A 27,597-nucleotide genomic window follows, 5' to 3' on the forward strand; every position below is an offset into this window, starting at 1 on the left:
TACAATTCAAAAATGGAAAATGCAAAATCATGGATAGAACTGGTTTGGAAATTGCAACCGGTAATCAAACTAGAGGTAATATCTTTCATTTGAATAACAATGAAAAGACATGCTTGATTGCACATATTGATGAAAGTTGGCTATGGCATAAGAGACTCTGTCATATAAATTTTGATTGCATGGTAAAAATCAGTACCACTAAGGCAGTTAGGGATTTACCTAAAATTGTCAAACCTCACAATACAGTATGTAAGGAATATCAATTTGGAAAACAAGTTAGAGCTACTTTTAAAAGTATTCTAGAAAAATCAAATAATGCTCTTGACTTAATTCATACTGATTTATGTGGTCCAGCTAGAACTAAAAGTTTGCAAGGTGATAGATATTTCATGCTAATCATTGATGACTACTCTAGAATGTGTTGGGTTACTTTTCTCAGAGAAAAATCAAAAGCACTTGGAAAGTTCAAACTGTTCAAAGCAATGGTAGAGAATGAAACCGGTAAGAAAATCAAATGTCTGAGATTAGATCAAGGAGAAAAATTTACATCCAAGGAATTTAATACATTCTGTGAAGTGAATGGAATCAGAAGACAGCTATCAGCAACCCGGACACCACAGCAGAATGGAGTTGTTGAAAGGAAAAACATAACTATCTTGGATGCAACAAGAAGTATGTTATCAGAAGCAAATCTACCACATGTGTATTGGAGAGAGGCAGTAAGTACAACGGTCTATACATTCAACAAAGTTCACATCAAAGGTGAAACCGGTAAGACCCCTCATGAACTATGGTTTGGTATTACTCCTACTCTTAAATATTTCAGAATATTTGGAAGTAAATGCTATATTAGAAGGGATGAGTATATTGACAAATTTGATCCTAGAAGTGATGAAGGAATATTTCTTGGTTATTCATCTAAGAGCAAGGTATATAGATGTTTTAACAAAAGATTGTAGAAAATTGTTGAGAGTACAAATGTGAAGATTGATGAACAATTCAGAGAAACTGCAAGGTACATAGACTCTGAACCGACAGCAAAGATTCTAACAAATGAACCTACATTGAACCCACCGGTACAGAATGAAGATCGAGTTACACTGGTATCATTTGAAAATTCCAGAGTAACCGAGGAACAACAACAAACGAAGACACTCTGGTATGTAAGACTGAATCATTCTGAAGACCAGATAATTGGAAACAAGTATAAAGGAGTTATGACAAGAGGAAGGCTGGCAAATGAAGAGGTATGTCTTATTTCTCAAATTGAACCATCATCAATTAATGAGGCATGTGAAGATAAACACTGGATTAAAGCTATGGAAGAGGAACTAGAACAAATTGAGAAGAATAACACTTGGACATTAGTTCCCCGGCCTAAAGACAAAAATGTGATTGGAACAAAATGGGTATTCAGAAACAAACTTAATGAAGATGGTAAGGTTATTAGAAATAAAGCAAGACTAGTGTGTAAGAAATATTCTCAGAAAGAAGGAATTGATTATAATGAAACCTTTGCACCGGTAACTAGAATTGAGGCAGTTAGATTATTCTTAGCTTTTGCAGCACACAAGAACTACAAAGTATATCAAATGGATATTAAATGTGCATTTCTGAATGGAGATCTTGAAGAAGAAGTTTACATTGAACAACCTGATGGATTTTCTTTGACAGATAACAAAGATATGGTTTGCAGGTTAAGGAAAACTTTGTATGGATTGAAACAAGCTCCAAGAGCTTGGTATGCAAGATTGGATAAGTATCTTTTGAAGATTGATTTTTCGAAAGGTAATGCTGACAACAACTTATATTATAAAGTGACAAATGATGACATCTTGGTTATAGAAGTTTTTGTTGATGATGTAATCTTTGGGTGAGAAGATGGATTATGTAAAGAATTTTCTATTGAAATGCAGCAAGAATTTGAAATGTCTATGATTGGAGAAATAAAATTCTTTTTAGGATTGCAGATTTCACAGACTGATAAAGGTTTATTCTTGAGTCAATCCAAGTACTTGAAGGAGTTATTAAAGAAATTCGGGATGTGTTGTGACGTATTCACACATCGCCCCATTGCAAATGGGGACCCCTTCTTTCTGGGGTTTGTTTTCTAGGTCTTTTAGGGTTTTGTCTGTTAGCCTTTGTAGGATGAGTGCTGTCAAGGGGATCGTTGGATTACAGGCTTTGCTTGAGCCAAGGTGAGTCCACAGGGCCCCAAAATTAGGGTTTCTTTGAGAGTCTTAATTATGGCCTGGTTTTGCTCTCGTTGCTCATTGTGTCTTGCTTTGTGAGTGGGTATCATTCTTGAGGGTCTGAGTTAGGTCGAGTTGGTGAGTGATGAAGTCTGGAATGTCATCCTAATCTTCAAATGCCCTGAAATTTGGCTAAGTCTGGAATGTCCTGATCCTGAAATCTGACTAAGTCTGGAAAACTGAAGAACCCTCCAAAAACTAGATTTTGCAATATAACTCCTGGAGGTCCGAAACCACTCTCAAATATCCTGAAAGTATATATGGAATATAACTTAAAGTATTCACTTATACTTAAATGTTATATTCCATAAAATGATCCTGACGGAGAGTCCAAAATTGCGAATTTCGCTCTTGACCCTTCCAAAGGGTCCAGAGCGAAATTCTCCATAAGACATTCTACTTTGACCAAAACTTAGAACTAATGCATTCCTAGGCTTGAATGAAGGTAAAAACGCTTGTTTGAAGGAAGAAATGTGAAAATGAAGTCAGGAAGATTAGGAATTTCGCTCCTGACCCTTCCAAAGGGTCCAAAGTGAAAATCTTTATAACTCTTGTTTTCCTCCTTATTTTGGTTGGGCGTTGGCTTGATGGGAGATGAATGGGTATGTTTTTGCCTTGAGAGGGGGTTTGATTGATTTTGAAGAACAAGATTTTGGCCTAAAGGAGAATTTCGCTCCTGACCCTTCTAAAGGGTCCAGAGCGAAATTCATCATAAACCCTATTTCTTGCCTTGGATAGACTTGCAACCTTGTTCCTAGCTTGGAAAATGACCTAACTTTGCCTTGTGAGATGGTTTGAAGCTTGAAAAATGAGCAATTTAGCCAGGAATGAGATTTTCGCTCCTGACCCTTCCAAAGGGTCCAGAGCGAAAATCTTCTTAAAGCTCATTTCTCCCTAACTTTGGCTAAATTTTGATGTGCAGGGTATCTTGGAAGGAAGGTTGGACATTCTTGTCACCTTTGAAGATTTGAAAGCATGAGAAAATGAAGAATTTTGGACAAGAATGGAAATTTCGCTCCTGACCCTTCCAAAGGGTCTAGAGCGAAATTCCCAAAAGGGTGGTATTTCCTTCAAAATATTGATGAGTCAACTCAGTAGGTGAGATGAATAGATCCTGGAAATTGTCTTGGAGGAGGTCAATGATCAAATTAAGGTGAATTTTGACCTAAAAAGAGAAAATCGCTCTTGACCCTTCCAAAGGGTCCAGGGCGAAATTCACATTTTTCACCGAATTTACTCATGTGAAATGCTAAAATTTGAAATGCAAGACTTTGATTAGGTCAAAACAAACATGAGCTCGCCTTTCGGAAGATTTTGGAGTCAAGAAAACAAGGTACTCAAGTCCTAATTAGAAAAATTGCCCCTGACCCTTCCAAAGGGTCTAGGTCGAAATCATCAAAAAGCCTATCATTCAACCTTGTTAGATTGAGTCAAAGGCAAGTTACAAGATTGTGAAGACAAGGACATCGGAATTTGCAAATCTAGGTTGTGAAGATTTTGATTTATGAAGTGAGCAAGTCCAGATAAGGGGTTCAAACCATCACTTTGGATATTTTGATGCCTGAGGAGGAAAGAAGCTTTATTAAGCCTTGATCAAACCTTGACATTCCTAAGCTAGCCCATAATTTTCATTAAATTCGCCAATTTCAAGACATTTGGGAAGCTAAATCAAGTTCACATGAATTAAGGCATTTGCAATTTAATTAATTAATTTTTAAGCCTTAAAGTAAATAAAAAATTCACCTTTCAAGCCTTGAAATTAATTGTAAAAATAAAAAATTAAGGTGAGCGCTCAAGCCTATTATTTTGTTTTAAGCAAGTCGGCCATCCTTTGAAATGGATTTTGATTTATTTTATTGCTAATTTGCTAAGTCGGCCTCATGGAGAATTAGGGTGAGCGCCCTATTTAAGGGAGGAGTATTTTGATAAATTTAAATCATTCATTCATTGTTCTTATGTGAACTTAAGAGCAGATCTAGAGGAGCGAATTTATTGCTAGTTGGAGGTTAATTTCCAGAATTTGCCAAGTATTTGAAGGCTAGTAGAAGGCGAAATTCTTTGAAGGCTGATTGAAGCATAGTTCATCCAAAGGAAGACCAGAAATTCAGTCCTTATCCAGCAAATTCTGATCTCCTTTTATTCATTTTCCAAGGTTGATAGTTAAGCATTCAAAGAGGAGGTATGAAGAATCAGATTTTTGAAGTTTTTATTCAAGGTTTATTTTGATTTCCATAGCAATCTTTAAAAATCTAAGTCCTGTAAAATCTGATTTCCATTCATAATTAATTTGAAAATTCATAATTCTTGGATTTATCATGTCATTTTCAAATCAATATCTAAATTAGTCCCTTGAAAGGTCTTGAATCCTATACCTTAAGATATTATGCTCTAACCCTAACTTTAAGCTTTTGTGTAGGTATCAAATAACGACCTCTACAGGACCAGACCAAGACAAGGACGACCTTCTCCAGCCCAGCATCATCAAGGACGACCTCTTCCAGTCCAGCATTTGAAGGAAAGGTACACCATCCATCCTGCACATCAAAGACAAACGAGGTTAAAGCAAGGGTCCGTTGAAGAAGCCAATAGGTTCAGAAGAGTTAATTAAAGTTAGCTTCTAAACATCATCAAATTGAACATCAACCAAGTGTCGGACAAGGTGGCATCCCAGTCATCACTCCTCCAGTCGGATTGGTCCACCTCGGCATGTCCAGATTCAATGTACTTGACTCATGGGAGATGGCACAAACTTCGATGTACCTACCTCGGTTCTCCATTGGTCGAATATTCCAGAGAAAACATGTGTCCAAATAATGCAATTATTTCATTGGCCAGAATTGAGTTTGTTGTGACAAACCCTAATTAGGGTTTTCATTGTAAAATCTCGGCCATTGATCTCAAATGGATCTGAGCCATTGAATTGTATTGAGGGCACTATATAAGCCCTGGCTCTTCATTTGTAAAGGCTAATAGTTAGTCAATAGTTGATAGTAGGTGAATAGTTAGCTAGTAGCGAATAGTCAGTTGATAGAATAGCAATTAGAGTAGATTAAGAAGAGAAGGGAAGACATTGTTGCCTTAATTGTAAAGACTTCTTTTCATTGAAGATATGGTGGAATATTTTGTTTCTTTGCAATGTGCATGGTCTCTTGTTGAATCTTCAATTCTAGATGGTAGATGATTAGATTGAATGAAGAAAATTGTTGAATGCACCTGTGTGGAATCTGTCTAATCCAAACCACTAGCCTCTTGCTGATGGTAAGTGCGCCTTGCGTGGTCAATTGGAATAAAATGAGCTTAATCTTAAGTCGTTACACGTCTATTGTTCATGCATTATCTTGAATGGTGATCAGTGTCTGATGGTGTACGATTTGAACATATTGGAAGCATCCCTTAGAAGATGGCACTGAGTTGGTGTCAGATTGTTCAAGCCTGATGGTGAGACCCAACCCAGTAGGACTCCACCTAGTCATTCATCCATCTTCTCGCATCCTAGGTAGTAGAGTAGACTTCTTGAACCCTGCATCTTTTGCCATTTGTTTGTCTTCTAGTTAGTAAATAGGACTTGTGATTCCAACAAATCAGACGTTTAGTCATCAAGTGTAAGTCCCCTTGTGATTCCAGCAAAATCACATCATACCACAAAGAGCTTATCCACGAGTAGAGAACCTACATACAAGAACCTTGGAGTTGCCTCGACTGATCCTTCGACGAGATCTTCAGCAGTCGGGAAACTTTGCTCAAGAGAGGATAAGGTACCTTTAGGTATTTTATTTTGTGTTCGCATGTGCATGAAAAACACATCAACAGGATGGAGAACTCTAAACCGGTAAGCACACCTATGACTACAAATGACAAATTATCACAAAGGGATGAATCTACACCTGTTAACCTGACTAGATACAAATCTATGATAGGAGGTTTACTGTATTTGACACAAACAAGACTTGATATCATGAATGCAGTATGTATTTTCAGAGTAATCCTAGAGAAAATCATGAATCAACAGTAAAAAGGATTTTCCGGTACTTGCAAGGCACTACAAATCTTGGATTATGGTATCCTAGAGATGAAAACTCTGAATTATGTGCATACACAGATGCAAATTGGGCAGGAGATGTGGATGATAGAAAAAACACCACCGGCGGAGCATTTTTTCTTGGAAGGAGATTAATTTCTTGGTTGAGTAAGAAACAAAGTTGTACATCTTTATCAACAGCTGAATCAGAGTATGTTGCTGCAGCAACCAACTGTACACAAGTATTATGGCTTAAGCAAATGTTGAAGGATACAAAGGTAAAATGTAAGGAACCTATTACTATCTATTGTGATAACATTGCAGCAATTGATATATCTAAGAATCCGGTACTACATTCTAAAACCAAACATGTTTCTATCAAATTGAATTTTCTAAGGGAAAATGTTGAAGCAAAAGAAATAAAAATGGTTTATGTGAATACTAAAGAGCAGATTGCAGATCTTTTCACTAAACCTCTGCCTAAGGAGACTTTTGAATATCTCAGAGACCAGCTTGGGGTCATACCCCCACCGGTAGAAACTTAGACAGTTGATGATAGTCATCAACCGACAGAAATAACAGAGAAATCTTTTACTCCGGCTTTGATAAGGAAGCTACTTCTCATGGGGAGAGATCGATATGGAAAAACACATTATCTTTTGGGGAGAGATTGTTACTCTCTGTATCTGTATTTTGATTTCTGGTTATGATCTCTTTTGGGAGATTGTTGGCTTTTGTTGGCTTTTGGTATTTGTCATTTCTGTTTTGGAACTTTGATGGTTTTTCCATCTTGTGTTGCCATCAATGCCAAAGGGGGAGATTGTTGGTATTTTGGTATGGTTTTGTCATTGATGTCAACACCTACTAAACCTTATCAACTCTGGCACTTTGGAGAATCAACAACATTCACCGACAAGCAAATGACTCATGCACAGTCACCGGTATCTGGTACACCGACATGATATAATGATCACCGACACTTGGAATGGCATGGAAAACACTTGGTTATGTCGAAGACATCGTTTGGACACTTTGTCTTGAAGATTTGTTTATTGGCATATTTGTATTAACATATTTGCTGTTACCGACAAATAGGTCCATGTTATACACTGGCAGGCTTATCAGCATGGCACGCTATGGAGATGATTTATTATTGTTGTAAATGCATTAAGCCGACATGTTGAATCAGTTATTGCATCGGGCATTAATTTATTTGTAAATTGATTTTATAGTAATATCCTTTAGAGCCGACCTACTAAAATTGGTCCTAGGTTATGATATAAATATAAGATCTTATTTGTGAGATCGGTTGTGGAATGCTAAAAAGGATTGTGTGAAGGTATATGCGAGAATAAGCAGAGCTATACACATAGACATCATTTGAAGGTGAAGCAAGGTTTTTGTGAAAGCATATCAGAACTGCACCGGTACTAAATCCAACATAGAAAGATGCTATGAGCAGTACATCCTTATTGGATTTAACCATCCAATTGTAGTCAGTGTGACTCTTATTTTGTGTTTGAGCAGTGAGCTCTAGGCGCTTGGCCTTTCTGCATGTGCAGATCCCATTTGTAGACACTTACTATCTGCAGTAGTATCATTTGATTGTGGGTAAGGTTTCCCACCGTGGTTTTTCCCCTTATAGGGTTTCCACGTACAAATATTGGTGTTATGTGTTGTGGATGACTTTGTCTTTTTGTTTCATGCATTAATCCTTACCGGTATTGCAATTAACTGATAAAACTGTCTACCGGTATAAAAGATTGGTTTACCGATATCAAGCATTAAGTTGGTTAAGTTGTTTTTGGTTTGAATTTATTAGACAATTGATTCACCCCCCCTTTATTTGCCTCCGGGACCTAACAAAGAGTTGATTGGTGCTCTCCAAAAATTAAAATGTAAAGCAATTTAAAAAATAAAATGTTTATAATGAATTGACAAGATTGATTGATTTGTTGACTTATGAAGACACTTGGTACCTATTACTTATCTTGAAGATTGATCCTGGATGCCTAAATTCATGAAGGTCTTATTAGTTATCTTTTACATTTGTTTCAAGGTTGAATTCTTTTGAACTCTTTTGAACACAAGAAGGTATGCAATGAACCTAATTGTTAAACAATAGTTGTCAATAGTTGCCTCATAGGTATGCGTCCTCACATACTGACCCATATTTTTTATATTAATATTTACCCTCTCTCACATACTTATTCATCAGTCTTATTTATTCATTATTCCCCATTTAACTAGTGAATACTTATTTCCTCTCCTTGGTCTTATGTAGTCTTATTTTAATTCTTTGGTTAGATGTTAATAGCTGATTTAGAATGAACTATTGTGGTGAATATGAAGGCCAAGGAAGAAAGAAAGGACTGAGGCCCTAAAACATAAAAAAAATATCAAGGAAGATTTTATGAACATTGCCAAAATAGAGTCTTTATTTTTTAGAAATAATTTCAACATGCACAAGTTTACAAATTTACAGGTTTTAAGATTGAAAATACAAACCTTAGAAAGTGCACGAGAGTTGGTGCCCTTATGGTGCAGTGTCTACAACAAACATTGTATGACTGGTTTCAAAATATTTTCTTTGATGTGACCATCAAAAGTAAAGTCTTAAAAGACATTTCCTATTACACAATTTTGGAGGGACTAAAATAGCATAAGGTGATTCTAAGGCTCAACGTATGACTTAAGATATTACTATGAAATGCAAGGAACAAGCTTGCTTAAGAAGAAGTTGAGAATGCCATTGTGAAAAATGAGTGCGTATCCACAGACTGAAGTGGTGATCTTTTCTGTAGGCTATTCGTGCTAGGTTGAGGACATAGGCGTATTAAGGAGTTGTATTAGATTTCATTTGTTGAGAAACAATGACAAATCGAAGAGACAATTTATAACTAGGACAACAGGTCATGCTGCTATACACTAGGGAAAATGTGTGCCAGATAGGGAGCCATATTATTGCAACTTAGGTGTTCTTGGAGGAAGATGAATGATGAGTTGAGGTTCTGCAACCTCAACCCTGCACCAAAATAAGAAGCTCAAGTGTCTTGGATATGTGATGTCTTGATCATAATTTGAAGAGTGAGGAGGTACACCCACAAGATTCTGGCTTCTGATAAATAACTTGGTGAAATGATTTTATCAAGGAGGTTCTCATTTATTTCTTTGCTAGTTCGTAAATTGAAAAATTAGAAGGTAAATGTTTAAATTTTTGAAGTTCTGGAATAGTGGCTAAGCTTGATTGATTCTCAATTTGTTGCACTGGTTCCGGAAAGTGTATATTCATTGGCAACATCAACATATGGAATCCTAACATTTATGTACTTAGAAGAGAAGTGCCCAAAACTTTACAGGTGCCTTTTGTAGTTATTATCTCTTAAAATTATAGCTATTATGTTCACTTTCATGTTTTTATAGGTTTGTTGTTAGAGCCAAATGTTACATAGAAAATCTTGACATCATGGCCATCGTTGCAAGTGGATGAAATTCAATGCTAATATAGCTAAACGAGGGATGCACATTTTGTGAGCAGGTCCTAGAAATATTATATTTAATGTTGGATAAGCTTATTACATTTTGTGAGCGGTTCCTAGAAGTATAAAAACAATGATACTTATAATTGTTAATAAATAGAGTATTTAAATACCTCATTCGTAATTTGCAAAAATGAAAATACTGAAGTCCCAAATTATAGATATAGATAAAATAGTAAACGTATACTTAAATATTTATAGATAATTAGTAAGTATTAATATAAATATAAATATAACATAGTATATGTTAGAGTAAAGGGTATTAGTTTACTTAATTAATTAAATCATATTGATTTAATAATTAAGTCACCTTTTCTCTATTTCACTTAAGCTAACTTTAGGAAGCTAAACTTACGAATATTAATAATTAATATTCATTATTAATTATTATTTGCTGTTAGGGTTTATGTTTTTTAGGTTTGATCTCCTTTTATAAGGATTTATCCCTTTGTAATCCTAACCAATCTGATTATTATTATTGCATATTCTTGCTCTGGGTTTTCAAAGCAATCCTTGTGTTTTGTGAATCTTCCATTGTTGTGACAGGTTATTTGCATACAGGTGTTCACTGGGTTCTGTGAGGTTGTATTCTACAACTTTTACATGGTATCAGAGCTTCAGACCTGAGGCTTTCCGTTTTTTCAGATTGGGAGATTCTACCTATAGTAGTTCTTATGTGCAATTTGGGTTGATTTGGACCTCACCATTGAATCCGGCACGTGTGAAATGGTCAAGATTGACCTTTTGTTTGTCAATTTTTGATTCATGGGGCCAGATCTGTGAGGGTTTGAAGATTCAGTTTTTTTTTGTGATCCAGGGGGCTCCTGTTTTTCAGAGCAATTTGGGCACAAAAGAACCTCACGGTTTCAGGAGGCCGATTCTACGAATTTTCATATACAATTTGACCAATTTGGGCATCAGAGACCTCTGAGGCAAATTTTTTTGCTTGTATGGGTTAAATTAGCCGAGGGCACACAAATCGAGGCAAAATATGGGGGTAGCTGAAAAATATGGGCACTTTGGCACAAAACAAAGGTCTTCATTGTGCTCAGAAGGCCCAAAAAGCCCTAAATCGCCTGTAAAATCATCAAAATTGAAGGTCAAAATTTTTTTGGCACGTTTTTCGAGACACAAAAATCCATACGATCGTACTTGCACATGCATCAGAAATATTTTCAAAACAAAAAATCAACTGGTTGGTAAAGAAAATAAAATTGATGTCTGGGTTTTTAATTTAAAAATAAAATTGATGTGCGTGTGCCTTGGTTTGCACACCCTTTGTATTTGCTTGTACTTTCATGTTTGCACGGTCAGATGTTCTCGGTTCTTCTTCATGCACTACATTATGGCTTTCAGATTCAATGTACCTATCATGCCTCTCCCTTGTCATCATTATGGGGGGGTTTCCACTATTGGTGCTAATGCTTCCTTGGTTTCGTATTGGAGTGAGCTATGTATTCAGTATTTGTTCCTATGTACTAGGCGGATGTAGCGGCTGGTTACCCATGCATTTCGGTGAGATGGAATACTTACCATATGGACACTCTTGCATTCCTATTTTTTGGAGGCGACCTTCCATTTTTCATTTGATCAGTTCTCTAGACTGTTGGTACTTGTGCCATCAGTATCTTCGGATTCCAAATGTTTTGCCTGTGTTTGCCATCTGATTCGGATTCAAGTAGTGTCATCGAGGGCACTCATGCAGATTCATGTTTTCTTGATCCTGATCATCTTTTGTTTCAGAGGAGGTTCTTATTTCAGCTTCATAGCAGTCATTCGATGATAGTGTTTGCAACTTCTTCATGCTTCAGTGATTCTTCATGCTTCGGTGATTCTTCATGCTCATCTTTTGTTCCTATCTTTTGGAACATTCTTGTTTGGAGGCTTCTTAGTCCTTCACTTGAGCTTTCATCTCTTCTTGGAGAGGAGTTTTGTTTCCACAGTGTTTTTTCCTTTTTCTCCATTTTATAGAGATTTCATTGTACTTGGGTACCTCATCAGGCCTTGTTGTGGGGACCCATTTTGGCTTTCATGCATCTATTCCTTAGTTGTTTTTTAGTTTCTCCCTAACTTCATCTTAAGGGGGGGTGTTAGAGTAAAAGTTATTAGTTTACTTAATTAATTAAATCATATTGATTTAATAATAAAGTCACCTTTTCTCTATTTCACTTATGCTAAATTTAGGAAGCTAAACTTAGGAATATTAATAATTAATATTAATTATTAATTATTAATTGCTTTTAGGGTTTATGTTTTTAGGTTTGATCTCCTTTTATAAGGATTGATCCCTTTGTAATCCTAACCAATTTGATTATTATTATTGCATATTCTTGCTCTGGGTTTTCAAAACTATCTTTGTGTTTTGTGAATCTTCCATTGTTGTGATAGGTTATTTGCATACAGGTGTTCACTGGGTTCTGTGAGGTTGCGTTCTACAACTTTTACAGTATACAATTATTGTTGTTTTTAGTAATCAGATTTAAAGTAAATAACATAAATTGAAAATGCAACACATTATGGCACAAAACAACATAAGAACAACACATCAGTACCTTGGGAAAACCTCCCTCCTGGAGGAAAAACCCAGCAACAAGATTCAGCTCTGATTATGTTAATATCAAAAGATGTTCAAGTACAAATTCCCCACTTAGGGCATAAACAAACTGACTTACCTGAATCTTGGATTCGGATTAGAACATGACTGAACCTCAATCACATATAGGGCAGATCTTCAACAAACTTGAAGCACAATAGTCTGAAAATACCTCGCTCTATAAATTTCCCCTCCTTAAATGAATTCCATCATCAAGTTGACTGAATATAGCTCAGATTGTGACTGCAGACCTTCAATCATGATCGTTGACCTTTAGACTGTGTTCGCTGATCTCCAGAATGTGTTCACTGACTTCTTGAAGAATTGCTGATAGTTTAGTAGGAAATTCGCTGTTTTGCAGACATACATTGCTTGCGTTGGATTATGGTTTGTCTTCAAATCACCTTGTAGATATAGGTGACACATGCCTTCAATAACCCTAAGTCGGCTTGCATATATTATGCCAAGAGTTTTACACGTTACAATTATATAGGTCAAGGTCTAATTACAAGCTACATATTTGATAGGTCTTGCCCCATAACAATTACATAATACATAAGTTGAACGCCCAAATAGGGCCTGCCCTATTATTATAAGTTACAATGGGGTCCAGCCCAATTACATGAATAACTTAAACTAGAATCCGATTCTAGTTACATATTTCAACAATTATTATATATAATATTAAATATATCATACATTTAATTAAGCGTTCTGCCCTCCTTATCCTTATACAGAAAAAATTGATGGATCCATGATGGAATGAATAGGATTAGTAATAAAATATAAAAGATTAAAGGACTAGAGATTGAATGAAAAGGCTGTGTTAATTTAGACTAATTTAATATTATATATATAAAATATTATATTATTTACAGAGAAATATTGTGTGAGGGTTTAAAATTTCCTATGACCAATTGTACCAGTAGGCAGACCCATACTGGATCGGGACCAATACCGAACCCATATGTCCTATCCCCACCTTAGATCATATTGCAGCTTCTATTAACATCAAACTGAGGCAACAATAACATAGGAGGCTGACTAGGGTAAATGTTAAATAATTCCTAAGCAACAAATTCAGAAAGGGCCGACTAAGTTAAATATAAAATAATCGCAAGATGGCAAATCCTAGGAGAGGCCGACCCAAAGAATATGAATATTAAAATAAATAATTGCTGGTTGGCTATTCCCCTTGACTAATATTAAATATCTTTTATCTTTCCTTAATAGATGCAATCATGAAAGAGCAGCAGTTGTAAAGTGAAAGGAAAACAATTGCCAAAACAGGTGTATCATTTCAATACAAACAGGTGTATTATTTCATAACCAAAGGGTATGGCCCTTTTACCATGAAAGGTATAAAGTGAAGGAGACATCATTTGAAGAAGGCATCCATGAAGGATCCAGATCGAATGATCAAGAAGATAAGTAAGAAATGAATTAAGATCAGAGCTGAGTAAGAGCAGAAAATAATTATATTATAGCAGCAATTAGATCTAAGATAAATCTACAAATATGAATATGATAGAATTATAGGTATATTGATATGTCCATGCCATAGTAATGCTAGCAGTCCTTAGTGATCTTTGCAAGTAATCTACATGTTTCCATTATTATATATGACAAGGGACTCGTTTAATAATCTATTTGAAATTTAGAGAAACAGATTGCAAAATAGGAAGGCTGATCAATCTTTCGAGTCTACAAGTGGTGAAGACTTGACATACCCACAATCAGGTACTCCACCTCGAGATGGAGTGCTCATGGGCCCGGAGGCATATGTTTGCTCCCAGGCTTCTTTGAGGGAGGTAGTCTTCATACTCTTATCAAGCATGCCACCAATTGGGGGTTAAGCCTCATGGTCTGGGGGGGTGATTTGTGATCGTGGGCTTGATCAAGGAGGATGGAGTGCCTCCAAGGTGAATTGAGGGATGGAAGGGTGGTCCACCTTCCATGCTCTCGCAGTACATGGGCAGCCAACCTTGAGACTGCAGTTTGCAAATGTTTTACGGATTCCTAATGAGGTTATTATGGGAATCCATATTGGAATGGCTAATGCCTCAATTAGATTTTAATTGAGAATGTGTTACATGACTTTACGATGGATACTAATGATTAGACGAAAATAGATATTATCTTGATTTGTGATTTAATGTCAATTTCCAATGACTTATATTTTGTGTAGGACTTAGACTAGGAGTTCTCCTATAGAAGGCATTTCAATTGTTAAAGTTATATTCTTAAATATATAGGTGGATATATGTATATATATGAATGTGTATACATACAGACATGGAAGCGCAAATTTACAAGTTTAGATGAACATGACATCTAGATTCAAATTAACTTTAATATAATGTATCACATTCAATATTTAATGTTTAATGCTGATTCTTATAGCAGCAATAAAAAATAGAATTATCATTGTTTTCATTGCTATAAAAGGCCCCAAGGATACAAAATCATAAATGACAAAACGCCCAACAATAGGCATATTAGTGAGAGAGAAAAGAAATATAGTACCAAATACTTCTGACTCCGAGTCATTCTCTATTTTAAGTTGTGACTCATCCAATGACACCCCATCGAGTCCCTGCAGTACCTTCTCATCAATCTATTTAGCAATTTCAGGATCAACAGGTCAGTGTGGCTAAATTTAATTGACATCCAACAATTAGTTGATTTTTAACTTATAGGACACTGTAACATGTAACAAACTTCTCCACTTATCTAGAGGTAAGCCTATTCCTCTTGACCCAATGGATGAAGTTGTAGGTGAAGCAATTCCTCTTTGCAGTCAAAATAGGAAAGTGATGCAAATAAATTGTTAGAATTCATGACTATAAGAGATTTCAGTAGGACTAGAAGAGATTTTAGTGATCACAATTATGTGGGAAAGAAAGGGTCAAAAATTGTCGACGACAGTTCAATTATAAAATTGCAATATTTTGGTGTGAAAAATTGCTAAAAACCTGCAATTTGCAATTAATTGCAATTTTTTCCAGATTATGCTTCTATGGTTCAAGAAACCCATTGGAGGGGATATCCGTACAGCATTAGCTCAGACGCCTGTTTGTTGATTACCCAATGATTGGGGGACCTTTTGTTTTTGTATTACGAGAGTAGTGAATAAAGTATTCTGAAGATTATCAACTGGTGAAGATTCTCATCATACTGATTTGTTTGAATTATAATTATGGTTGTGGAACTGGAAGACAACAGCTTCATCTTGAGTGCATTTGGTTGGCAGAGCAATAGACACTAGACTTGTTTAACAAACTTTTATGGAAATGAAAATATTCTTGTTTCAGATGCCTGTGAAACAATGCCATGCCAAGACATGACTTTATGAGGGATGGAGCTTGCTTTAGCTATAAGATGTAAAAGAAAGTTTCAAGAATTGGCTGCTCAGTGTGATAGTAGAGTATGGAGTTGAATAAAAGTTTTTTTTTGCATTCATTGCAAATTGATTTGTATGTTTGAAGCTTGGTTTGCAAATGAAGTTGAGTTGTTTGCAAAAGGGATCGTGAAATTGGCTAATTCTATGAGTATGCATGATTAGCCAAATAGATAGTTCGCGTTAGAAAATACTAGAATTTTATATTATATAATAAATTCCATAATGTTGAATTTTTGTTATTATGCCAAAACATCTACAAAAACTATTGATTGGATATAAAAGAACATGCATTTACATGAGAACATAAGTACATACCTCCTTAAAGTCTGGATTATTGTCCTACTATTGTTTGTATTTGTCAAAGATGGAACGGTCCAATAGCATTTAATATCCTGGACAATGGTGCTCTGGACGATGGTACTCAGGACAACATACTGTTCTTGTATCAATCATTGAACTGCACTGCTGCGAGAAACCATTTATTTGAATTTTTAAGTCATAGGTCTGCTGCAACTTATTTTGAGTTCTGGAGTACTTCAATTGTTGGATAATTATTTCTTTTGTTACCACACTGTTTCCATTTCATAGAACTCCTTGCTATAAGTGCATAGTTCCTTTTCTGCTTGCATCAGCACAATTTCCATTCTGTATCTCAATACTGAATGCAAATTCCAGGTTGGGCTGTGCAACGATTGGTGCATTGCAAATAATGATATGACATCAAGACATGTATAGATGATTCAATATTCGGGGAATAATCTAGATGATCAACTGAATGTTATCTCTCCTTGGTTCTAGAGCTATCCTAATTTTTTATCGATTTTATCTGACGCAAAAGATGAATTCCTACAGTCTGATGTTTGGCAACAAAGAATTAGATAACATGTGGATCTTGGAGCATCATGTTTCACTTCTTTCAAAGATGACATCTTTGATTCTTGGAAAATTTCTTTGAATTTTGAGACATTTTGATTAACTTTAGGCAAGAATGTAAGATTGGATTCAAATGTCCACTAGATGATTTTTAATGAAATAAATAACAAAGAAGGAAACATGAAGTATTTGAATTATTGACTGTTCACTTAAACATTAAAAAAATTAAAATATAAGAAACTTTAATGGAGCCATGAATGTAAATTTATTGGACATATGAGATCACTTGCAACGGAACTGGAGTAGAATTACTTTCTAGTGGGAACTCATGAAATCATAATAGGAAAATAATGAAGTATGGCAGTGCTCTTGTAATTGATTCCTAGTATAATTGGATTGAGGAAAATAAAGCGAGGATTTAGTCTACATGAATTGAAGGGGTTTAAGAAGTGAAGATTTGAAAAGTTTGTGGTTCATTCTCCAATTGAAAGGTGGATGGATATTTTGTAATATAATATTGATGTTACAACATACTTAAGCATATAAAACCAAACTCAAACAATGACATAATTCATAGGCAGGATTGATATTTTGTAATGTAATATTGATGTTACAACATACTTAATTAAGCAAATAAAACTAAATTCAAACAATGACATATTTCATACACAGATGGAAGTCTATGAAGTTCTTCAACACATATTAACTTGTTTAATATGTACATGAAGAATTGTGGGAAATTTAACTCTGATATTCTTGGCTTGAACAGAGAAGCAGTTGATGAAATGCCTAAAACTATGACTTGAAGCTTGTTTCACTATGTTCTTTTCTAAATCTTATCACTGCATTTTTCTTCTATGTATGTTAAATGGACAAAAAATTCACTATGTACGTTTATGACAGTCAAATTAGGTCAGAATTTTCATGTAAGTCAGGTTGGTGTCAATTACAAATCAAATAATTGTAAAAATTAGCTGAAAACAATGCACTTTAAAGTTGGAATTTCAAAATCAAGCTTTGAAAGAGTGTGATGTGTTATTAACTTACTGGGCTAAACTTTAGTGTTCAGCCCTATTGGTATCCTATGATTTTGTCAAGTTCCAGTTTTGAGCCAGCACCAGAATACAAAGATAATCACAAGCACTGGAAATTTTTAAGGGAAGACAGAAAGAGGTCTAATGGAAAAACATCTGGATGCAATTACGTCTCTATAAACAGGTGACTGTTAACATTCATCAGAAGCTGATAAAGATGTGAATAGGATATAAGAAGTGTCTTATGTTTGTAGCAAGGCTTTGGGCCAATAGAACCAATAGCATAATCATCTGTTACTGGGCTTATGACTGAGGTGGTCAGGATGGACAACTCTTTGAGAGTAAGTTACTCCCTAAAAATAAAACTCCATTTGACATGGGAGATTCATATGCACAAATTATACTGATGTTAACAATATTCATGGAAACGATAGATGGGGTTTGAGCCTATCCTTTAGTCTGTTAGGTTGAACCATGGGATATAATAATAATTATTACTGAACTGGTTACCACAGGAATTTATATTGCTAGTATTGCATTGGATGCAAATGTTTCTTCTCAGCCAAGGGAAACCTTCCTGATAAGAGGATGACAAGAGGAACTTATCTAAATGTAACAGAGCTTTTCTAAACAATGGTGAATAGGTGCTCTCCTTGAAGAAATCCGCTTCAAAGAATAAATTGAGAAATACCACTTCAGCAAAACTTGATTCTGAATTCAATGCAACAAAATTACTCATAAGCTCTTGTCTTGTAATGAATTATGTATTGGCTGCAAATTGGTGTGTCTTTTTCAGAATTTCTCATGCACAGTAGTAGCATGATAACAGTAAAAGCACTTAGGTGCCACCATTTGGTCTATAACTAATTTCAGACCAAAAAGAGCAGCGCTGGGATGAGAGTTTATGTGCTATATGAGTTCGCAAGTATATTTTCTCAGGTTGCGCCCTTTGATATTTTAGCAATTTAATAACACAATTCAAGCATCATCCTCAAGTTTGGAATGAAAAAGAATCACAAATTTTGGAAAGCTTTATATTTCAAAATATATAAAAGGAAAACCTGGAACAACCATATATGATAAATAAAAGAATATGCACAATGAAAATGCAGTTGCTCAATGTAAAGAAACAGATGCATATTAGCCAAGATATCTGTAGCTAAATAGCTATTTACCTTAATAAAATCCATATGAGGATGTGAAGTTTCTTTGGATTCACCAACCAAATACGGTTGATACATCACTTTTAAATTTCCTGGTTCAGTATTTAATCAATCATTTGTGATGGCTCTCTCAACATTTTCTTAGAGGACTTACATGGTGACTATTCTTCAAAGTTTCCACCCTTTCAAGCCATTATTTGGTTATGACTTAGGGTGTGTGGGAAACTTGATATCTAGTAGGGAGAGAATGCTTGCTTTTCATCTCTGGTTGTTGAAATAATCTTAAATGCGAACAGAGGATGTATAATAACTATTAAGTAAGCAATACATTCTTTCTTCAGTACTTGTACAATCATTAATATAACTCACTGCCCTCAATATCTTGGACCTGTATACATATCCATCCTTATCATTGTGTTAAGTTTCAGGCTCATGGTTTGTACAATGTAATTTTGAAAATTTTTATTCAACATAATCAGAAAATTTGTCTTACTGATATTCAGAAACCTTTTGATGTTTAAAGGATTCTTTTTAAGAGCAGGCTGGTCCTAGGGGATGTATATTCATCTTGAAGCGGAGAAGTTGATGTTGAACTAGTTAAGTGGAGAAAAAGAGTTGCTTATGATTAAGTGCCGCATCCATGAAATTTCCACTGTCCAGTTGGGTTTTTTTGTGCAATGGTGGACCTATCCATCCTAGCCTTTGGTTTGCTGAATTTAGGATAATGAAGATCGACAAACTGAAGCCATTGCCTCTGAAGAGTGGTTGCCTGGTCATTGCTATACATTTTAGCGAGGGTTGCTGCAAGCCCCTCTATCAATTCTTCACTAGGTCTAGGTGCATACCACTTTGGATTAAGAGCATAGGCAAGCATATGAAGAGGGGTGTTAATTGTGTTCCACCTCTTTGTGACAGTAGATCTAATATGGTCCTCATAGAATTGCAATTAAGGATCCTTTTGATCAACTGCTTACTTATTTGATCAAGCATGCTATCAAAATTCTCACAGATCTCTCCTAGGCTAGGAGAGTTTGTATTTGCATACTGGATTACCCTCACAGCTGGTGCTATGATGAGCAAATTTACCTACAATCAACATTATTAAAACTTTTAAAATACAAAGTATAACAAAAAAAAAAAAAGAAATTTTTTCAGATTTCCTATTTGATATTGGCTCACCAAGGCTCATCAAGTACTCTATCTCTCACTCCCTTCCCTTCATCTGTCTTTGATTGAGGTCACCTTTTCTAGTTTAGACAAACAACCATGGATTGTAGAGAATCCTGCACCTCCAACATCCTCTCCAACAAAATAATATAGCTAGCATTTCTATTTTCAACTGGTTTGAGGAATTCATTCTTTGAATAAGACCAGAATGCTGCAAGTGAAGTGTGATGGTTACATACAAACATTTGTATGTCTCTAGCCTGTGTCATTGCTGCCTTCACCTAATCTATTTTGCCAATGTCTTTCAAAGCATTATTCGAAGCATGTACACTACATGGAGTCCAGAAAATATGTTTGTAAGCACTCTCAATCATCAAACCAGCTAGCTTACAAACATGAGCTGAATCTATCACAACCTGTACAACATTAGAAGGCCCAACCTTCTCTATGGCCCCCCTCAAAATGCCAAACTGGAAATCAGTATCCTTAACTTTTCCAAAACAATCAATAACTCGGTGAAAGTATGAACCAGCAAGGCATGTAACAATAAAATTAATGTCTATTTTGAATATCGGTCCACCCATCCATGACAATGGAACAGCCAGTCCTAAACCATGTTTGTTTCATCTCCTCCATCATTATGGTAGCTTTTGAATATTGTTTGTCAAGGAGGGAGGTATGCAATCTATGTTCTCCGGCGGGGGGGGGGGGTGTATAAGAGGGTCCAACTATCAATATATTTCTCACCATAGTTTTGAAACAAGGTGACCTTGCCAAATGAAATGGAAGAGAATGTGCATAAAAGAATTTGGCCACTGCATCATCTGCTTGCTCACATTTTTGCACGTTTATTAATTCTATCGCTGAAGTTTTCTGACTCGCTTTCCTCTTTCCTCTATCACCACTTTCTCCAACTGATACATTGGGAGAGGTATGAAAGTCAATAGACGCTGGCCGTTTCTTATTGTGAATTGTAATGATTTTGTCCTCACTTTCCAGCCAATTTTGCCATTTTAATCTGCTGCTCCAATGTTATTTCCTCACAAATTCAAACACCTTTTCCACTCTCACACCCTAGCATAACTCCCATGGTAATGAGTGTTTCAAACATGACAAAGCCACTTCTTGCTGCCCCCTATATTTTTGCCCTTGTTGGTGGTCACATTTGTGGCAAACTGAAGCAGTGGTTTCTTGGGGTTGAAAGGGCCTTTTGCAAACTTTTGAGGACAGAGTGTAGGGCACACAAAACAGTTTTGTGCAGCAAAACTTGAGGTTGGATTTTCAAATGTAGAAGAGGGTTCAATTGATGTTGTCACTTCATTTTCACTCTCGCTACCCTCATTACTGTCACTGCTGTTGCTGCTCGTTTTGTATGTTTTTGTTTATGGTTGAAAGTCTGACTATCAATATATTTCTCACCATAGTTTTGAAACAAGGTGACCTTGCCAAATGAAATGGAAGAGCGTGTGCATAAAAGAATTTGGCCACTGCATCATCTGCTTGCTCACATTTTTGCACATCATTAACCCTATCGCTGAAGTTTTCTGACTCTCTTTCCTCTTTCCTCTATCACCACTTTCTCCAACTGATACATTGGTAGAGGTATGAAAGTCAATAGACGCTGGCCGTTTCTTATTGTGAATTGTAATGATTTTGTCCTCACTTATTCCAGCCAATTTTGCCATTTTAATCTGCTGTTCCGATGTTATTTCCTCACAAATTCAAACACCTTTTCCACTCTCACCCACTGGATGGCCTATAACCCTAGCATAACTCCAAAGCCACTTCTTGCTGCCCCCTATATTTTTGCCCTTGTTGGTGGTCACATTTGTGGCAAACTGAAGCAGTGGTTTCTTGGGGTTGAAAGGGCCTTTTGCAAACTTTTGAGGAGAGAGTGTAGGGCATGCAAAACAGTTTTGTGCAGCAAAACTTGAGGTTGGATTTTCAAATGTAGACGAGGGTTCAATTGATGTTGTCACTTCATTTTCACTCTCACTACCCTCATTACTGTCGCTGCTGTTGCTGCTTGTTTTGTATGTTTTTGTTTATGGTTGAAAGTCTGAAAACAAATGAATGAAAATATTTTCAATCTACAAACTGTTGAGACATGGACCAGCTAGGACTCGAATCTAGGACCTTCCATACGCTGCTGGAGTGCTCTACCACTGAGCTACTGGCTCCTCTTGGACCAGTCCATCGTCGGTCTGGATGTGGCTTATTTCCAACACCAACACCCTCCTTAAGCCACACCTCTCATGTGCTTGGGGCTCCTAGCCTGGACTTGGCTCTGATACCATGTTGAGACATGGACCAGCTAGGACTTGAACCTAGGACCTTCCATATGCTGCTGGAGTGCTCTACCACTGAGCTACTGGCCCCTCTTGGACCAGTCCATCGTCGGTCTGGGTGTGGCTTATTTCCAACACCAACACAAACTCACTAGCAAGCTAAAAGCTTAGAAAAAACTTAAAAAAAAATTAACATACCTGGCTGTAGCTTGAAACTTGAAGCTGTTTGCTTGTTTCAGACTTGAAGCAAGACAAAAATCAGTCCAAGATCTTCTCTAATCAGTCCAATCTCTCCTCTAGAGCATGCCAATATCTTCTCCAACAAGCAAACTCTCATTGTAAGTAGCAAAATCTGAGAAAATGAAAGTGAAAAATGGTGGCTGGGTTAATGTTTTAAGTATTTTGGCATTTTAGGGTTCGCTTTTATATTTTAAACCTAATTGTGCGCCCCCCCCCCGCGTCACTAACAATGAAAAAAAATAAAAATGTGTGTTTTTTAATGTTTTAACTGTTTGGAAGTCGTCCCAAACGTGGGGGATGGCTCGCGGTTTCCACGATGGCGATTGATGTTTCAGATGTCCCTGCATCATCCTAGGGATGGCGAGATGTCCCCAACGGGCAGGAAATGCTTCTGGCTGTCTTGGAGGGTTTGGCAAGATTCGGGGATGGCAAGGGGATGTCCCCTTGACGTCCCTCCATCCTAGAAACGTGTAGGGGACAGGAACAGTTGGTTTGGGGACAGGGGATGCGTCCCCGTGTAAGGTAAATCTTTTCAGATTTCCATTAGTATTGCAGGAAAACAGAATGGCAGGTTGATGAGAAGCAGCGGAATGTACATTTTATATTGCTTTCAATTGGCATTCTATGATATCATGTCTTATTTCAAAGTCTGCTTAGTAGAATTATTGTAAATCTTTTGAATAGATGTTTTTGTTACTCAGAGATAAAACTGCAAACAAACTCAAAGATAAAATTGTGTGATGGAGATGGTGAAATGGGTTCCTTTTTTATATGTGAGATGCTTCTAGCATAGTTTTAGTGAGAGCAAAACTGGCTAGTGATCTTCTCTAAACAAATTTTTTCAATAAAATGTTTTCAAATTATTGATTTTTAATTCATCAGAATAGATTCCATGAGCCAAAACTGCCTGGGTATAATAATTGTGGACTATTCTTGCAGTAGGACTTGATTAGCAATAAGAAGATGAATGATTGTTGATTAGATATTAAATATTACATGTTGCCTGACTCATTTTTCTTCATTTGTAGATATATACCTTCATTTATACCTCCTGGTTTGGCAGCTGCAAGTGGTAAATCGAAGGATTTGGAGAAAAAGGCGAGTATTCTGATTTTATATTTTATTGAAAAATTAGGAATTATTAGCAACTTTCAAGGATTAGAGTGTTCTTTTATTTAGAATATTTTCCATTTTATTGCCGTTCTTCCTTTCTTAGTGAATTTTTGTAAATTTATCCATCTGTAAGAAAAATGAGAGTGTAAACAGAGGAACTGTGTCCACTTACATGATGCCACACTTATAGGCACTGCTATGGGAGAACAATTTGTAAGATTATATTTAGCATTATTTAACATGTCATATGTTTATATTGACTGCAGAAAGAAGAGGAGAAAACAAAGGAAAGGGAGAAAGGTAAGTCACGCAACATAGATCATTTCATGGAAGAATTAAAGGCTGAGCAGGAGTTGAGGGAGAAAAGAAATCAGGAACGTGGTCATCGACAAAGAGAGGGCAGGCAAATAGATAACGTAACTTGTTATTTTTTCTTATGATTTTCAGTTTGATTTTCTATATGTTGATATTTTCTTCATTACCTGGTACACACGCGTGTGCTCCTATATTATCTGTAATTAGCATATCCAATATGGATCTTGGACTACTTGAGCATATCTGTAAAATCTACCCTATCATCACTAACAAAAAATGGTAATTTCTATATCTTGATATTTTCTTCATTACCTGGTATTCCCGGGTGTGCTCCTATATTATTAGTAATCAGCATATCCAATATGGATCTCGGACTACTTGAGCCTATCTGTAAAATCTACCCTATCATCACTAACAAAAAATGTTAATTAATCAGTATGGTAAATGTAATCTAGAGTTTTAAGTGTTAAATTTTACACTTTCAGATTAATAGAAAATTCAGAAAATAGAATTAACCTTTAACTCAGATAGTTTGCTGTTAGATTTAGTAAGTTTCAGATTTAGGAACAAACAGAAACATAACCAAAATTGAATAAGACACTTATTACCCTGGGAAAACCTCCTAGGAGGAAAAACCCAGCCAGAAAAGATCCTCAGATCTGATTATGGATTATGAATAATATTCTGATTACAATACTTATCTCAGTTCATTCTTAGGGCTGATAGCATCTTCAACTTTCCAGTGGTTTCAGATCTGCCTCTTAACAAGTTTCAGATCTGCCTTTTATTGCACCAACCAGTAGGTATACCTAGCAACCAAAGATTTGTCCTTGAATAGCAGATGGATGATATATATGTCTTCAGCTGATGACTGTGATCAACTTCAGAACAGCAGGTCCTTCAACTGTCAGTTCGCATGATGAGGAGCAGACTAATGGATGAAAATTCACCTTAATGTTTGCATGAATAAACACCACTTTTGTGGAATTCGCACTCTCCTAACAGCAGAGATAACAATGGAGAGAAGCTGATGGAGTTCGCAATTTGCTGAAGATATTCGCCTTAATACTGATGTATTTCGCACCTCTTACTTGCAGACAGAATTCGCCTTTTGATTTGTGTTCTAAAATAAATGACTTACTTCATCTTGAAGTACATATATATATATCTTTCTCTTGGCGGTAGACCTCTAGGTTGGCATGCAATAAATATTTTATTTATTGATTACTTTTCCCTTAACATGTTTCATTTGGGTGAGAGGCATATCATGAGGCGTGAGTTATAGGGTTGGCCCTATTGGAGAGTGGCGTGTGAGAAGGGCCCAGCCCTAACTAGAGAGGAATAGTTAACCGAATTAGTCCATAAAGAAAGCTAATTTACAACTCAAACACACTTCCATCACTACAATCAATGCTAAGTGATACAAAGCATTTTACTTCCTCCTAATGACTTAATTGATCGTAGGTTATCACCCAATATATATGAAATGCAACTTGTGAAAGGATTGTAACCTATTTAATAACTCACTCATGTATAACCATATTTTTGTAAACAAAATTATCACTTAAACTCATGTGATTGCAATCCATAATTCAACTGACAGTTTCCAGCTTGCAGATTGCAACTAAAAAGCACAGTGTTCAAAAACTCGTAAGGGTTACATCCCTTGACCAAATTCAAAACTTCAATATGTTTTGGAAAGGGAAAGGAGCAAAGAATAAAACCCAGAAAGCATTTTGCAAATAACTCAAACATGTGAGCAGTTTACTCTACAATGCAGTTTACTAGCTTACTCAGAACAGCAGTTTGACCACATGGCAATTTTACACTCTTGTTATATATATACATAATTTTAACATTGATCTTAAAATGTCAGCTATTTGAGAAGACAACTAGAACACAATCACACATGTTACTCAAAGTTCCCACTTAGAAAATAAATTGTAAATCATATTGCATATTTCAAGATCATGAAGATCTCCAAGCATTCATTTTATGGGTGAAATGATACTTATCCTAAAGTTATCCACTTACTTTCTTCCTATGAAATTCTTTCCTTTTCCATACACCATAAGTTTTCATCTGCAATTTGAGAATCTTGTCCTATCCAGACTTTTACTTTGCTTCTAGCTAGACAAAAAAATGGTAGGGATCTTTTACACTTGCTTACAATTCATTTTTTAGCCTTTCTTATGATTTATTTCCGACATATTACTTCCACTTTTTATGACCAAAACTCTTGATATATGTAAGTTAATGAAAACTTAATATTTTGTTTCCATTTACCTTATCAAGTAAGGGGACTACAAATTTCAGACTTGTTGCTATCTCCAGAACTGAGTTTCAATTTTTTTATTTTTAAGTTTCCTCATTTCTTTGTCACAAAAAGTTCCTTATAAACATTTCATAAAAATAACATTAAGCTATTTATGTTACAGTTGAATAATAATTTTCAACTTTGGCAACAATTTCTTAATTTGGGCATTTAGCCAAGAGGCTTGCGAGTAAGCATACACTCAACTGCTGATTTTGAAAACATATCAGCAATTGGAAGGCAATGCCATTCCTACCTCAAACATGGTCTATTCTACATGTTGGACAAAGTTAAAACACTATAAATAAATACAATATTGAATACTCTTATGATAATGCAATTTATAAAATTATTAATAAGTGTCCTCTTGAAGGAGTTTTGGGTTCTTTGCCATTTAAGGTACTCGATATTTCTTTGGGACAACAAGAGAAGGCAAGAACTAAACTTGAGTTAACTATATTTGTCTGAAGAAAGGAGAATTGTTGCATATGCTTCATTTGAGTTCTTAACTACTTTTGGTTAAAAGAATAACTCAATCTTGTGCATTGCCCCTTCCAGCCGGTTTCCTCTAAAATAGGTTTTCCAAGTTAAATTCACTTTTTCTTAATATTTAATATGGTTGTTACTTTTTACTGTTTTCATGATTCTTTCAACTTCATTTTAGGCAACTACATGTTTTTTTCATTCCAGCAGCTTGAGAACACTAATCCAGTATTTCTTGAATTCGAACCTCTGTTAATTTGAACTATAATTCACGTAGAAAGAAAAACATTTGTAATTTCCAGCATACATTCAAATGTAAGAGATAAAAGTTTATTTACTCCTGGTAATTAGATGTAGACTTAGTTGCTTCTGTTTAAAATTTTGAATCTTTGTTTGATGGACATAATTCTATTACAAGATACTAGGTACTTTATGGTTGGTAAGCCCAGTTATGTTGAATGGAAAGTCAATTGATCTTTGTACCTTTACTTGCATCACATAATGTCATTATTAATAGTTTGGTGTCATATTTTTTTTAATAAATCCATGCTACTTATGACAGTATAAAATGACAATAAAATATAAATAGAAATATCTATAGTTGAAAGAAGCAGAATTAAAACAATGCATACTTCATCCTCTCAAGAGATGCATTAGATGCAGCTGCTAGCTTTTGTTCATTATCAGCTGCATTTGAGGCATGAACTACAGAGACTAAGAAACAAAAACATTATAATTTATTCTTCCTATCATGAACTTGTGCAGCACTGAAAGATATCTCATTCTTCCACTGTAGTGAGCA

At 35.7% G+C, this 27,597-nt stretch overlaps 1 protein-coding gene across 2 annotated transcripts in view; it reads left to right on the forward strand.

Moving 5' to 3' along the window:
• Positions 1-27,597, forward strand: part of LOC131055814 (protein RRC1) — a 121,166-nt gene that overhangs the window by 47,064 nt on the left and 46,505 nt on the right. For both annotated transcript variants that reach the window (XM_057990158.2, XM_057990159.2), the window contains 2 exons: positions 23,599-23,668; positions 23,950-24,099. In XM_057990158.2, coding sequence (XP_057846141.2) covers positions 23,599-23,668; positions 23,950-24,099 — 220 coding nt within the window. The remainder of the gene's footprint in view (positions 1-23,598; positions 23,669-23,949; positions 24,100-27,597) is intronic.

The sequence above is a fragment of the Cryptomeria japonica genome, chromosome 8 (assembly GCF_030272615.1).
Source record: "Cryptomeria japonica chromosome 8, Sugi_1.0, whole genome shotgun sequence".
Lineage (NCBI taxonomy): Eukaryota > Viridiplantae > Streptophyta > Pinopsida > Cupressales > Cupressaceae > Cryptomeria > Cryptomeria japonica.